We start from the raw sequence: 16432 nt of genomic DNA, 5'->3' as shown, positions 1-16432 counted from the left end.
CATACAATGCTAAGCTCCGTTGGTTTAATCATATGTTTCTTCTTTTTGTTTTATTTTGGCTCTACATAAGAGCGCATGGAACGTCAGCTCCCGCTCGTGTATGTATTTTCAATAGAGCTCGTTCTATCCCATGACACTTGCGCTCTCCTCCACTTTGAACAAATCTCTCCCAAAATGGACGAGTGTGTGTTGTGGCTGTGCTTCATGTGAATGTGAGAAAAACCCTCTTAAAATCACAGACTATTAACCTTGCAGCTGACTAATGCAACTCAAGGCCTACAGCCCTAGTTGAATCGTGAGAGCTAAACTTGTAAAGGCTGAATGATTTTGGAAAACAAATTGAATAGCATTTTATTCTGATAAGTATTAACATTTAAAAGATTTAGAATTCTTTGTAAATGTCAATGTTTTCGTGATGCATTTAAGAGCATGTTTGTTGAGCTCTCAATTACAGCATTAGCTTTTGTTTTACACAATCATTATTTTTTTGCAGAGGAAATGATGTGCCTTGAATAATTGTAGCCTCTGCAATGTGATAATTATGACTATTCAAATTGCGAGTTGGAAGAAAAGACTTGAGTTCTTTTGACGAATAAGAAATGCTTCTGCAGAGGTGTTTGGAGGTGGTACACAAACAAGAGCAAAGCGCTAAATGCACCTGACAGAGGCATTAATAACGGCTCGATCTAACAGTGCACATTTGTTTAACCTGTCAAGGCCTTTGCATGATGACAGATAAAAGTGATTCATGGGGTTCATTAAAACAAGGGCTGACAGATGCAGCTACACGCGCGCACACTCGCATCTGAGTGTGCTCGCATGGGCAGGTTCAACACTGACAGTAGATTCATCCCTTCACCTCCTCTTACGCTTTAGGGGCCTGTTTGTCCTAAAACGCCAGAAAAAAATTAAAGCTGAAGCTGTTGTGAAGCCTTTGTGAAGCTGAGACCGTCGTTTTGGACTCTGAGGTCTGTTTTACTCTAATTATGAGTAGAAACAAGCTCTGCTCAGAGGAATTCACATTTTAAATTCCTTTGTTAATGTGTAAGCTGGTTTCCGAAGGGTTCAGATGATTGACACTTGATTGAGCATCTGTTTGGTTTTGACAATTCTCTTTTAAAAGGTGTAGGTAATTGCACTAATATAGAGTTTTAGGGACTTGTAATGAAGCGATTTTTCGCTTTATTACAAGTCCCGTCTAAGCGGAATCCATAAAAAGTCCTCTTAATTTTTATTTTAGGGTAATTTTTATTTGTAGGTTTTGAGAACAAACTGACCCTGATACTTCCCAGAATGATTGATTTGACTGGAAATAAGTGTAGCTTGATTGTTTCGTTCAGCATGTCAAGCAGCTTGAGAGTTCCCATTTATAAGATGATGGACAAAATGGAATAAATGAAGAAAAAATCCAACGTCCCACGCGTGAAACGTCCTAAGTGTAATCCTCTGTAGTGTTTGTCCTCAGCTGGAACCTCTGCACATCAGCTTTCAATATATAGCAACAACTAATAACTCTATTGAAATGCATCTCTTTGTCTTTTATTTGTTTCCTTGGTAATAGTCAGTGATTTTTATTTTGTAGTTGCAGTATTCAACTTATTTTACACTGCCGGTCCAAAAGAAATCTCTGGCCAAAATGTTCAAAGAGCCACATCGGACCAAAAAAACACAAAACAAATCTGTCTGGAGCCGCAAAAAAATGAAAGCCTTATATAAGCCTTATATGAAGGGAGCACAGGCTGTAAGTGTGTAATAGCTATATTAGCCGACTATCAAAGTGACAAGGCTACAAATACATAATGAGCATTCCTGATCATAATGTTTATTTTCCCTGCAGCGCCCCCTGGAGAGAGTGAGCACCATGTGACTACTCTGCTATACCGTATTTTACCTTCCATTACCATGTTAATGTATTATATCTTGTGCATTGATGACAATATAGAAATACAATTAAGAAATCAGATTTTTTTGTGTCATTTTTATTTTGAGGATTTGAAAAAAATCAAAAATACAGTCCTCTTGCGTTGCACCAATGAAATTTCCCCATGTGGGACAATAAAGGAATATCTTATCTTATCTTATCTTATCTTATCTCTTCAAACCTCAATAACAACACAATCCTCTTCTCTTTCCCCCGTATCTGGGCAACAATGGAATTGAACACATACTTTGTGAGTTCAGAGTTCACATACCTGTATAACAGAGCTCAGAGCTCAGAGCTGCCTGTTCAGCATCGATCATGTCACACTCATCACAGGCACTTGAGCATGTTGGAGCTGCATTAACATCCTTGATTTGACGATTGCTGATGTTGCCTGGAGATGTTTTAACGTCCCTTTCCTTCACTGTCTTTGTGGAGAATCCTTCATGTACTCTATATAACACAGTTTTCCATGGTTTATTATCTCCCAGGTTGCAGCAAGTCTAGCAGCAGTAGTGGAGTTTGGAAATGCAATACACCTCTTAAATCTATGTTTGCGCTCCTCTAATTTCCCCAGAAGTGCTGCAATCACACTTTTTTCTAAAGGCGGTCCTACCAAAAATGAAAGCGTGTGACAGTTTTAGATTTGTTTTTCTGTTGCATTTCTTTTAGACAGGACAAATAAGGTATAGTTAAAAACAACTGGAAAAACAGCTATTTAAAATCAAATGATCCTCGCTGCACGACAGCTTAGGCCCTAAGCTGTCGTGCCTTAGGGGTTTAGACTGAAGCACACATTCTTGTTAGACTTATTCCCTGCTCTGACAACTCAATTCTACTCAATGAATGTCTCTCCCCACTCTTCAACCCCACAGAATGCTTCAATATGTCCTGTTCAACAAAACCTACATGCATTTATAGAAAAACTCTACAAAATGCAAACAAGTGTGACCGTCCCAGCTTTAGTCTGCAAAAAATCCACCCCCAAAAACTAAAACTAATATACAATCTAGATACTCATGTGATTAGATATGAATCCTGAAAAAGTGACACAAAGAAGACACGAGTGGACATTTCTTGAATAGTTTTAGCATGCTCCTAATTTATATTAGAACTAGTGGTACCAATAATGAAACTACTATTATTTTGTGTCTAAAAGTACATTATATAGAGGTTATGCAGGTGTTACAGTTTAATAACAAAGATAAATGTCATCTACTCTTTATCTGCTAGATATTTAGTTTGTGCCTGACATAAAAATTAAACTGAGTAAACTAGATAAACAACAGGAGCACTGCAGTTATGCTCACATTTATCACTGATACAAACTTTGGGATCACACACAGTTTAAAATGATGACTTCGCTCTCCTTAATTTAGATGAGATGTCTCTGAGTCTGGGTATTGAGGAAATTAATTGTTGTGTGTGAGTTGTGTCTTAAATCTATCTGCTGTCATTTACACACACAAAAATGCCGACTAAGTGGAGTTCAATTTCCATTTTGCCATCTAAAGTTGATTTTAACAAAACAACAGCTCCACATACAAAAGCATATTTTGAATTAAAAGAATGTCTAGAGTATTTTTGGCTTTTTAATTTCCTTTTATTCAAATTAATATGGAGTATGGGGCCTTTATGGAAAATATTGTACTGCGACAACATTACCCTCTATTATTTGTTAGAGTAGATTCACAGTTTTTTCCTCTAACTACCACAGTGACATTTGAATCTTCCCCCCTGTGCGTGCCCCACTCCAGGTCAGATCAGCAGCCTCCAGGCCACGCAGATGACCCACGAGGCGGCCATCCGGGACTTGGACAACGAGCGCAGCCGGCTGAAGGACAAGGTGGTCCGGCTGGAGGAGGAGAGGGAGGCCACGGTCACCCAGGGGCAGGCGCTGGACGAGAGGCAAAAGCAGCAGATCCAGTCTTTGGAGAAGGTGGGTGCTCTTTGTATTCACATCGTCAGGGATGAATAAATGAACACGGGTCACAATGCAGAGAGTCACTTCTGTCGGATTCACCTCCCAGACCCGAGCGTTTCATCTTCAGAACAGAGGATTTGGAGATGAGCATATCGCCGCATACATCCTGATCACTTCAACCATTCGAGTGTTCATGTATTATTTACTCTGTTGTTCAACTGTTGCTCGATATTGTTTTGTTTGCTGCTAAACCTTAGCAATATTCTGTTTTTTCTGTGTTACCGAGACGTCTTGCAGCCACTTTAGAAAAACGAGAATCTGTTTGACCCAATTTAAAAGGCCATGACTATAAAAAGCAGGAAAAATAGTGTTTATATTTCTGTCTTTTTATGATGACACATCTCACATTGGTGACTTGTTTCTCATAGTGCTTTTTAAAATGCCGTATGTTTTAATGCGTGTATCATAACGTGTGTCAACGTATCAGCCTGAGAGCAAAACCTGTGTCAACTATTGTTCATTTCACTACGACGTTTACGCCAGAAAACTGAAGAAGAAAAAACCCTCCAGCTCAACAAAGAAAGCTCTTTTTCAGTCTGCACATTTTCCTCTGAGTCATTGTAAATAAATGAACGCGGCCAACCCTCTGTACAAGATAAAGGACGCTCATTTTCCTCTGTTTCAGTCCCCGAACGGTAAAAGGCCAAAACAGAAATCTATTTTTCTGAGCATTGGAGCAAACCTAAAGCCCACTCGCCCTGAAAATACAACAAAGCGATTCCATTTTCTATCCTTTTTGCCTTATTTTAGCTTTGTCACTGTGCAGTCTGGGCTTAGCTGGTTAACCATGTGTTCACCTGTGAGGTCACTGCCAAGCCTCTGACAGTGACAGGAGCGTTTGACTTTCATGGGGCAAATATCATGTTTTTATCTGTTACACAAACAATGAAATGCAGAAGATAAAGTACGTGTCCAATGTGGGAATAAAAAAAGCGTCTTTGGGTATCTTGAAAAGTGTTATTTGCTATTATGTATTATTAAAAACAGCCCCATACAATTAATCAAACACGGTATGAGGAGGAGCTATTAAAGGTGCTTGCTTTGCCGGAAATATTCCACATTACGGCTTCTATTCAATCGGTCTGATGGCGTCACCTGCTTATCTCCATGGCGATAGAAAAGTTACGTAAGATAACCATTACTTGTCCCACAATGGGGAAATTCCAGTGTTGCAACACACAGTAGGTATAGAAGTATGGCCCTCAGAGGCAACTGTTGTTGTGATTTTGGGCCTTACAAAAATAAATTGATTTGATTTGATTTGAGAAGTATAATAATAAAAAAACAGATAACTTATACAAAAAACTCTTATAAAAAACCCTCATATACTGTTAATAAAAATAATAATAGCAATGATAACACTCTTATTTACAGCTGTTATATGGACAGATAATATTGCACCAGGATGCTTGACATTATGTCACAGTATTGCACCTTTTAAAAGAATGCCTGTATATCCTCAACGTCCTTATCTAGTACATGTTTCCACAATATCAACATGTTCTATTTCTTTCGCTCCTTGCAGCTCTATCGATGCAGCTTTACGCGTGTCGTACTATCAATGGACAGTAAAATTAAAAGATGTATATGATCCAATCTGAAGCCAAACCATTACGAGCCCGTCAGTCCCCGCTGCGCTCTAACTTCCGACACAGAAACTCTTTTGAAAAACAAAGACTCTGAAAGGGCAGATGATGTAAGAAAGAGTGGAGTCAGCGCCGTGGCCTTGGCGGGGGGTAAATGTCAAGTGAAGCTTCTTCGTGTGTGCTTGGTGGTGCTTTTATGGGTGACATTTGTGCAGTGTGATCCTGTGGGAGCCGCCAAACGACCCCCCGCCGTGCACTTGCCTGCTGCCCACTCCCTCAAACGCCTTGGGAGAACAGAGGATCACGGAACTGCTCAAATGTGCTATCACGTAGTTAAAGTGCCCAAGAGAGGGTTTAGCGGGGTGGGATAGTGTGCAGAATGCAGAGGTTGTGAAATTAATTGTTGTTGTGGCTCTAAAGGGTTATTAAGATAAGATAAGATAAGATATTCCTTTATTGTCCCACATGGGGAAATTTCATTGGTGCAACGCAGGTAGATACAGAGGTAGATACAGAAGAACAGATCACTTATAGGAAGTCTGAAAAACACTTTCAGTAGAAGATCTCCTATAAATAAAAAAAATAAAAAAACTCCCATAGACAAATAAATAAATAAATAAATACATAAATACATAAATACCATTGCATGTGATCACGACAGTAATTGCACATGAATATGTGTCACGACAGCACATAGATTGCACAAGAATTTCACAGTAATTGCACATGAATTGCACATGAATTCCAACAGCAATTGCACATATGACAGAATTGCACATCAGTATTAGGTTAGGTCAGTATTGCGAGTGTTCAGGACTAACAGTGTTTGTTATAAAGTCTGACAGCAGCAGGCAGGAAAGACCTACGGAACCTTTCCCTCACACATCGAGGGTGGATCAGTCTCTCACTGAAGCTGCTCTCCAGAGCGGAGAGAGTGTCCTGCAGGGGGTGACACTCATGGTCCAGCATAGATGTGAATCTAGCCAGGACCCTCCTGTCCCCCACCTCCTGCACCAGTCCAGAGCACAGCCCAGGACGGAGCTGGACTTCTTGATGACTCTGTCCAGCCTCTTCCTCTCAGCATTATGTGAAAGGGCATTCATTTTGGGAGCCGCTCAGACTAAATAACAAGAATACAAAGTGTGGCAAGTACAGTATGACACACAATAGCTGAAATAAAAATAAACTAATTAGAAGGTTCCTACCCCTCGCTCCAAATGTAAATGTGGGCTCAGTAGTTATTATCTGTGTCCGTTCAGCTGAAAGCCCTGTGCGCTCTCTCACAGGAAGGCTACTTCAGACTCAGGGCTGTCTTTGGTTTAAAATCACTGTTGTGGGTGAGTTTCCTTTGGGCTGGTTTGTTCAAATGATGCTGCTTGGACCCCTGTGACGGACACCTCCTCAAAAAGCCCCATGTAAGCACCATTTTGTAATAGTTTTATAAAGCATGGAGCTTCCCATAACGACTGCGACCTGTGCAAAATACAAGTCATGTCTTGAACTTTTTTTTTAATCATAGGAAATTAAAACATGAATGAAATATAAGCAGCTACTTAGAAAACAGCAAAGACTTCTATTTATAAATTTGTATCAAGTATTTTTGTTTCGTAGCCATGAATAGTCAACCAAGGCATATTTTGAAACGTTAGTCTGTGTGATATGATGTACAATAAGGAACAAGGATCTACTCTGACATGTGTCTATGTTGGAGAATCATTTTCCAAATAATTAGTTGCGTTGGAGGTTAAAACACTATTAATGATCCAACATTCTACATTTGTAGCTCGTGGTGCTAAACACTGCCTCGGACCATGTCTGTGTTTGTCAGTGGTCCATCTGGATTCTACCTCATGATGTTCGCTGATGATAATCAATAAGACAATTACAGCCTCCACAGATGGAGCCTGCTCTCAGACACACAGCTTTTAGCCAGTGGGATTTAACCAATATTTCAGATGAATGTTAAGTGGCAAAATGGAAAGAACTATGATGGATCGACTGCCTGTGCCTCTGTAAACAAGTCTGTGCAATAGAGAAAGAGTGAAGAAAAGTACATTACATTCTCAGTTTCGCGTATTTCTCTTTCCTGAAGCCTTTTGCGCTAATATATTTGTCTGTTCCAAAACCCCAGCTGGGACCCTTCCCTCCAATTTACATGCATGTCGTTTTTGTCGTCCCAGGCGCTTCGAGAGGAGAGAACGTCCCACGATAAGGACGTCGGCAGCCTGCGAGCGCGTTACGAGGAGGAGTCCAGCCAGATGAAGGACGGCCAGGCCAAAACGCTGGAGGAGGTGTCCAAGAAGCACCGCCTGAGCCTGGAGAACGCACTCAACAGCGCAGAGAAGGACAAGACCCGACTGCTGGCCGTGAGTGCACCAAACACCGCTCGTGACATGGACACAGAGACGTCATTAAGACAGGCTCGTCTGAAACTGAAGCCTGGGGTGAAGGCAGCTGTGACAGGTTCACTAGAGAGTATAACAGTAATATTAAGTTCATATTAAATCTCTACAATGGGACAGCTTTGAACATCACAACCGAATAAGTGGTCCAATTTAAACAGTGCATAGTCAATCACACAAAAATGTTGACCCGCCAACTAATTATTTAATTTACTTTATAAGGATTTATATGGGTAACAGCAAAAAGGAGAAAATATAAGATGACGATTTGGGAGTGACTTTTTTCTGCCTCTTTTGACAAATAAATACCGTATTTTCCGGACTATTAGTTACACCTTTTTTATAGTTTTGGCCAGGGTGCGACTTATACTATATTTATACTTATATACTTATACTTATAACCCGGAGCGACAGTATTTGTTATTTTCACACTTGCAACCGCATTTCATACTCCCGTGCAACTTATATATGTTTTTTTCTTCTGGTGCAACTTATAGTCCGGAAAATACGGTACATTTCTGTATAAATAGGTGTTGTTTGGGTCCCCTTTTTAGTTGATTACTCGATCGGCAAGACATTTCTTTACTCAACCAAGAATGTCTTTATTCGACGACAGCCCTTGTTCTAAAAAAACAAACACAAACTACCAGAGCTTCAATGTGTTTGTTTTGTGTACTTTTGGGCAGTGCATCTGAAAATCAAATGCTCAGTGTAAATGAGTTGTTGCTATGATCTGTATTTTTATTACCAATTAAAGCTGTAAAATCTTTTGGTGCTAGTGCTAAATGACTAGATTTCTGAATGTTTTTACAGCCCCCGCTTACACCTCATCGTTCTTTTAGCTGCGCGTTGACTGGGACACAAGTGGTCCGACGCTCTTTAAAGCAGCCCACTTTTAATCAACAAGTCTTTAGTTTAATTGAATCTAATCAAATCATATTTTAAAACTCAAAATCACAAAAGCTGTTGCCTCGAAGGCTTTCAGAAATGAAGAGAGACAGTATTTAATTGAACCTCAAGTTTTATTAAGTTGTCCAAGTCGCACAATATGTCAATCTTACTGTGTTTTAAATGTTAATCAAGGAAAATAATCAGATTAGTGAAAGCATATGGATATTACAAAAACAACTGGAAGTATGAAATGCAGAAGAAAATGGAAATGGGGGATATAAGATATTCTTTTGCTCTAAATGTTACTCTTATTTCTGTCCATTGTCATGGATGAGTCAAATGCCTAGTGACTCTCAAAACTGCCACTAAAATGCCCTGTGCAATACGTCAGAACTTTGAGTGGATTTTTAAAGCGAGCGCGTGACTCACGGAAACTGAAAAAAAATTCGCTCCACTGTGAACCCAACGGGCGGCGGCGTCCAATAACGCCGTCGATCACGTTGGCGTCGCGGAGCATTTCCAAACGGACGTCACGTGAAGAGAGCGGCTCCTTCAGTTACGGCGGCGGCTCGGATTCATTTTCGAGATAGCAGTGTGTTGTGTAATCAGCGTTTGTGGCCCGCGGCGACCGAACAGCTGGATCCCGTTTTATCGAATCATGCAGGCGCTCGTCTTCCTCTGCACGGTGGAAGCGCTGCTATTTTTACGACGCTCCAGATGTCGGGGATGAGTTTTGGGGACGTCATTCGTGTGTGCAGCTCTGCAGTCGTGTTTGTCTCCGTACAGTCGGGCTATTTTAAGGCGCACACTGGCAGAGTTGTTGACTCGCAATTTCTACATATAAGGCCACTAGCCAAAGACATGCATTGCTCGTAGTGGATGAAGGTTCTGTATTTTACAGCCTAAGTGGCACCTTTTTTCATAGTATTGGTCAGGGTGCGACTTATACTCCAGAGCGACTTATATGTGATATTATTTGTTATTTTCACACTGGCAACCAGTGGAGGCTGGTGGTACAAAATATAGGGGGGGCTATTTGACATGACAGTGTTTTTTTTTTTTTTTTTTTAAATGTCCAAAATTAAATATTTAACATTGACTGTATGGACACATATTTTAGATACACGTTTACAACTGAATGAATTAAGTAAAGACACTTTATTTCCACTTTTGTTAATGATAATATGACTTAGAGGCAGATACCATTTGTGAGAAAATACATTTGACATAAAATTACATTTTACACTTCATAAAATATCAGATTGAAAAGAGCAAAACAAAAATTGCAGTGATACTGTCACTTATAGTGCAGAGTAGACATTACTACATTAAGAGGAAATAAAAACACAAACAATTGTTGGTGTTTCATAAAACAGCTTCTAAGTGGCATTAGTAACCCTGAACTACATGTGCAACATTTTACATTTTTATATTTAATCATCAAATACATTATTACTGTTGGAAAGTTGTCAATTATAACTTTCTTTCATAGGTTTTCTAATAACAAAAGCATATTTTTATCAATAGAAGTTAAGCGATACTTAATGCTTAGCGTTAGCCTTATGCAAGTAATAAACTAAAAAAAACACTCCTCTTTAGTGTGTTTGTTGTCATGGTAACGGAGCACGGGGTTTGACAGACACATGTGGCTCGGATTGATACGAAATCAGCCACTTTCACGTCAACACAAATAAAGCAGCAAACAGTTGAGCAGCTCATTCTGAGTCGTTTTGGACGTACCTTTTGTCACAGACGTCTGTAGATGCAGTTTTAAGACGTAAAAACAGAAAACACGGCGTGTGTGGCACTTCCACGTAGGCGCGCGCACATGCCTCAGTCTCTAGCGTAAAAAGCGTAGCTCCATGGCGTAACTTCTACTTTCAAAAGGGCGCTTTCTGGAGCGCCCCAAAGTCGCTATTTTCCTCTGGAGAAACCATAGTGACGTAGTCACTTTTGATTGTGATTTGATTGGCTAAAAATCCCCATTGATTTTCTATGAGGCTCTGGGGCGCTTTTCAAACTGCCTCTGGAGTTTGGAGTTGTTTAGAAGTGACACAGAGGAAGAAGAATTCAATGGATTTAGTGATTTGGGGTAAAACTGATGCTTTGGTAAACTTGTTAGCATGTTCTTTATGCTATAGTTATCTGAATAACTGTTCATATGTTACGTTAACATACCAGACACTTACCACAGTTCTGTCTGTGCCTCATGTAGCTGAAGGTGTTAGCGTTAGCATACGTCATGTAGCTGAAGGTGTTAGCGTTAGCATACGTACACCTATTCACCATGTTCTCTCATCTGTTATTATTTTAAAATGCATTTCAAGATTAAATGTCTGTTCTTGGTCCTGGATTTTATCAAATACATTTCCCCCAAAAATGCGACTTATATTCCAGTGCGACGTATATGTGTTTTTTTCTTCTCTATTGTGCATTTTTTGGCTGGTGTGATTTATAATACGCTAATCGGATGGAATAGTTTAACCAGTGGATCTGAAGCATTTCACACCACGTACCACCTAAGATAATAATACATCTCTCTCTGTGTAGTACCAGATCTAAACTTAAATTAGCGCTTAACATGATTAAACCATGGATAAGGTAGTGCTAAATAATGATTAACTCAAAGGAAGACACAAACATTCTTAAGTTTGTCTCACAAAACAATAAAACAACAACTCAAACTGCAGTTGTTTCTATTGGTAAATTGTACCTCGGTAAACGGGGGCTCACCCCGTTTACCGTGTACCTCGGTGAGCGGGATTGCCCCTCGCTGATCTGACTTGTAATCTTATCGCTTTCCCAGCAAAGCAATAACCTCTTGATGAAGACAAGTGTACCCTTCGCCAGAAAAGTTGCCTAGTCATAAGGCGCTGGTACAGCTGGCAGCCCGGTGTAAACGCTCTCTCTTCTTTCTCACACTTATTGTGCTTTATCTCCTATATTTTGTAAATATAGTTAGTATATTTTTTCTATTTTACTGTACGATAGGGACACGCGCTGGAATAGTTTTTTAATTCAACTGTTTTTGACTTTTTTCGGCTGGATTTGAGCGTTTTTCGTTGCGTTCGTTGTGTTGTTGTGACGTGAGCTAGCTCCGAGCGAGCCCACCAGCCCCCCCCCCGCGCCCTCCGGCCGCGCTAAAGTACGGCGTGTCGTCGGTACACGTTTATATACACGTTTATATGAAAGAGGAACTTCACGAATGATCGGGACACGCACTGGAATCGCTTTAAATTAACTTGTTTTGACTTTATTCGGCTGGATTGAGTGTTTTCGTCGTGTCTTGGCTCTGAGTCCCCCGGCTCCGGCCCCGCCCCCCGGCTCCGGCCCCGCCCCCCGGCTCCGGCCCCGCCCCCCGGCCGGCGCCGTACCGCGTTTCCACAAAGGAGGAACTCATGAAACTGCGGAGAACAGTCGTCTTACCCGGAGATCGTCACGTTATCCCGTCGCAATACTGACCTAACCTAATACTGATGTGCAATTCTGTCATATGTGCAATTGCTGTTGGAATTCATGTGCAATCTATGTGCTGTCGTGACACATATTCATGTGCAATTACTGTCGGGATCACATGAAATGGTATTTATTTATTTATTTGTCTATGGGAGTTTTTATTTACTTATAGGAGATCTTCTACTGAAAGTGTTTTTCAGACTTCCTATAAGTGATCTGTTCTTCTGGATCTACCTCTGTATCTACCTGTGTTGCACCAATGAAATTTCCCCATGTGGGACAATAAAGGAATATCTTATCTTATCTTATCTTAGTGCTCCTTTAATAATGAATCATCAGAAACTTCAGTAGAGTTTCAACACTTAACAACAATTTAGGTGTTTTTGGGTCGATGTAGTTTGAGTTTTCACCCTGTTCTACCAAACACATTATGTTTGTCCTCATCAGTGACTGTGTTTAATATCAGGACATTTTTGGCTTTGTACCTTTACATTTACCTGTGTAGGTAAATTAGAATGCAGGATTTGAATTAAGCATAAGCAGTTACAAAAATAAGTAAAAGGGTCAGTCGAGCAGACAGAAAACGAATGTAGTGACTGAAAAGAAAAATCAAACATTCATGAAAGGAGTATGAAATGAGAAAAGGTTAATGGAGGGCAAAACAACAACACAAATACAAAGAACCAAGAACCATTGTAATAGTAGAAAAAATATCATTCTTAAGCTATTTGTGTTGAGGAATGTGTCTTTTTTTTGGCTGCTGTGACCGACAAACTAAAGAACTTTTTTTTACCGTAACTGCTTTGTGCACACGCTTTCCTAAAACCCTAACTTTTAACAGTATTGTGGTTCCTTCAAACTATTGTCAGGGTAAACACAGTCTGGTTTGTGCAGTCGCTCTGACACTTTGGCTCCACTGCCAGAAAAGCACAGTGCCATTGTTTGTTAATGAATGAGAGGAGATTGTGAATGGCAGACCTCCCGCTGTGACCGCATATGGTTCATTCGATAAACGCAGCGCCGCTGACCACATATGAAGCCAGGTTTAGCCCTCATAATAGCTGGATTAAAAACACATTTTTAATTCCACAATTGACACAGTTGGAATAACTGCGAGGTCCTCTTCTGTTAGGAATGATTCATCGCGTTGTTCATCAAGCAAACCTATTTTCATTTGCTCTTTTCTTCTTTTCTTTTTGTTGAGGTGGTGTAAGGTAACATTTTGTGTGTAATATGATTATTGAATTGGTAAAATGCTGCTAATATAACGTAGCAAATAACAGCATTTAGAGCTTCAAAATACTCGACTCCCTCAGAGGTTTAGCAGTGACTAACCAACTGTCAAATGTAAGAATATTGAGCCGAGGCTGAGGTGGGAGAACATTCCCATTCGTTATGTATTAACGCCACATATGCCAGAGCTTAGCTAACGTGATTGAATACCAGGAGGAACTAGATCCATGCAAAAGAGATGCACAGAAATAGCCCCGTATAAAAATACAGGCGCTGTCAGATGTGACATATGCTGCCTGAGTCACACAGGTGTTCAGAGTGACACTTTGCTGCTGCTATTTCTGAATGACAGCAAATCGACTCCCACCAAACGGAAACACGGCGTACGTAGGTGAGAATCAAACACACTTCACCTGAAAGAGCTTTCCGGAAAGAGATAGAGGTTCACTTTGACTCACTACAGAAGATGTGACAGGGCTGACGAGAACTAGAGTCTAGTTAGTTCAACTTCAATAAAAACTGCAAGCCAAAATGTAGTAGTAGAAGTAGTAGTAATAGTAGTAGTAGTAGTAGTAGGAGTAGTTAGTATAACAAACCATATTTACAATCGTGTATTTTTAAAATAACTTGGGAATGTGCAATAAAAACATATGTAATATATGTAATAACAAAAAATCTGGATACAGTATAATCATGCATCAGAAAAAAGTTTAAATCCGGATTTGATCCATTTGATCTAAATTCAAAATTTCACTGTAAATTTACACTTGTATTTTGTAGAACACAAAGTTTTCTATTTGTTGATGCGCAGTTATACAAATCTGCCTGGGTTTTCTATATGATTACATTATAAATCTTGCCTAAAACAAAAGGCCGTGGCTGGAGAGCCGCGGCGCGGTCAAATAGCCGCGCAGTTTCAGGGACCGCGGTATTTCCCTTATAGCCTCATGGCTAACCCTAACCTTAACCCTAACCTTAACCCTAACCTTAACCCTAACCTTAACCCTAACCTTAACCCTAACCCTAACCCTAACCCTAACCCTAACCTTAACCCTAACCTTAACCCTAACCCTAACCCTAACCTTAACCCTAACCTTAACCTTAACCTTAACCCTAACCCTAACCCTAACCTTAACCCTAACCTTAACCCTAACCCTAACCTTAACCCTAACCTTAACCCTAACCTTAACCCTAACCCTAACCTTAACCCTAACCTTAACCCTAACCTTAACCCTAACCTTAACCCTAACCCTAACCCTAACCTTAACCCTAACCTTAACCCTAACCTTAACCCTAACTTTAACCCGGCGCGGTCTAAAACGGCGCTAAAACGCAGTCAAATAGCGGCGCAGTTTCAGGAGCCGCGGCGCGCGGCCGGCACAAAAATAACATGGCAGTTTCGGCCGCGCGCTGCGGCTCTGCAGACACTCCCAAAACAAAAAAAATGGGGGGAAAAACAAAACAAAAAAACTCCTATACATATATACATACTCTACATGTGTTATAGTTCCTGCTCTAAACTACACTATCATTCAGACTCATCATGAAGTGTTAGTTCTATGACACTTTGACATTTCGGCAGTGGACTGTTTAATGTATGGTAATGTATGGTCTTGAAGTGCGTGACATTTATTGCCTACAGAAGAGGGACCACAGACCATAGCAACGCAAAACTGTCCAAATGAAGGCCCAATGAGTGGGATGAATGTGAACGTTGACTGCAGAACTTGGCCTATTGCTGTGAATTAATGTCGTGTATATTTTAGCACCACTTACTTTGCCTACAGAGTATGTAGTATGTTCACCATTGAAACAGAAAGTACTGCGTTTTTCCATAGCACTTGAACTGTCGCAGCTGAAATGGAGCTAGACCAGAGGCATTTAGGAGAATTCACTGCTTTTAGTTTTCAAACAGTCCAACAGCTTCTGGACATGAATAAAGAAATGTGTGGTTTTACATTCGATTTTGATTATTAGTCACTATTTTTACCAAGACTATTTATTCTAACAATGGCAAGAAATAATGGTTTTGCTTTTAAAATGTTAAATTATAAGATTGGTTTATGCTTCTTCTGTCAAACTCCCTGTCACTGCTTTCAGGCCTAAATTGAGAAGGACTTTTCTGAAGTTTATAATGGTTCTTCAAGTCATACCTTTTTATTTTTGATTGACTTTAAATTTGAGAGCTTGTTACCTGTACACGTCAGCTCCCACCTCGGTAAACACATTTGCTTACTGGTATGCCATTTAGTTTACCTTTAAACTCCTAAATTGTCACTCTCTCCATCTCAAAGAGCCCCGTGGCCACGATCTCCTCTCCAGAGCGTTGCGGTTTACAGGGCGAGTGACCGGCTCTGATCAAGAATTCCCTTGCATCAGAGTTGCGTAACGAGGACGCGTTTTGAATGATATTCGTCAGTGAAGTGATCAGAGGAGGCAGCAGCTGTACAGCCACATTTCCATAAGGATTACATATGCATATCCCATACTCATAGCTCCACGTCCCGCTGAGCTCTGATGTGCGCCGCAGACAGTGTTCATCACTCTGTCAATGTGAAGAAAGGCCAAACGATGAGTGAGAGAAGGGGGCGAAGACGGAAAAAAACTGCATTTAATTTCACTGTGTTTTATTGATTTTTCGTCTTTGCCGAAAAAAAGATAAGTCTATAAGATATGTTTCCTTTATGAATGTATCTATATTCATTATAAGTTGTGCTACTGTTACTTTTAAAGGTGATTGGCCTGGTTTAACCCCAAATTATTCACATTATTTTATTCTTTTAGATACAAAATACAAAAAATATTGAAATTGGGAAGCTAACAGGCAGCTTTGTGTCTTTTTGTTGAATAGTAAGTTATGATTAACATCTTTCATCTATGCTTTATGAACGGAAAAATAGGGACGTGCAATTATATCGGTTCTAGTATCGGCATCGGCCAATACTGAAGCTATTCAAGT

The 16432-nt window shown here is 40.2% G+C and overlaps 1 protein-coding gene across 2 annotated transcripts in view; it reads left to right on the top strand.

Moving 5' to 3' along the window:
* fam184ab (family with sequence similarity 184 member Ab) overlaps positions 1-16432 on the top strand; it is a 162497-nt gene that overhangs the window by 73519 nt on the left and 72546 nt on the right. For both annotated transcript variants that reach the window (XM_072443534.1, XM_072443526.1), the window contains exons 8-9: positions 3679-3860; positions 7672-7857. In XM_072443534.1, coding sequence (XP_072299635.1) covers positions 3679-3860; positions 7672-7857 — 368 coding nt within the window. The remainder of the gene's footprint in view (positions 1-3678; positions 3861-7671; positions 7858-16432) is intronic.

The sequence above is a fragment of the Eucyclogobius newberryi genome, unplaced genomic scaffold (assembly GCF_026437365.1).
Source record: "Eucyclogobius newberryi isolate DKJ021-1_F unplaced genomic scaffold, fEucNew1.0.hap1 SCAF_1, whole genome shotgun sequence".
In the NCBI taxonomy this organism is placed as follows: Eukaryota; Metazoa; Chordata; class Actinopteri; order Gobiiformes; family Gobiidae; genus Eucyclogobius; species Eucyclogobius newberryi.
This window is presented reverse-complemented; position numbering and strand designations above follow the sequence as displayed.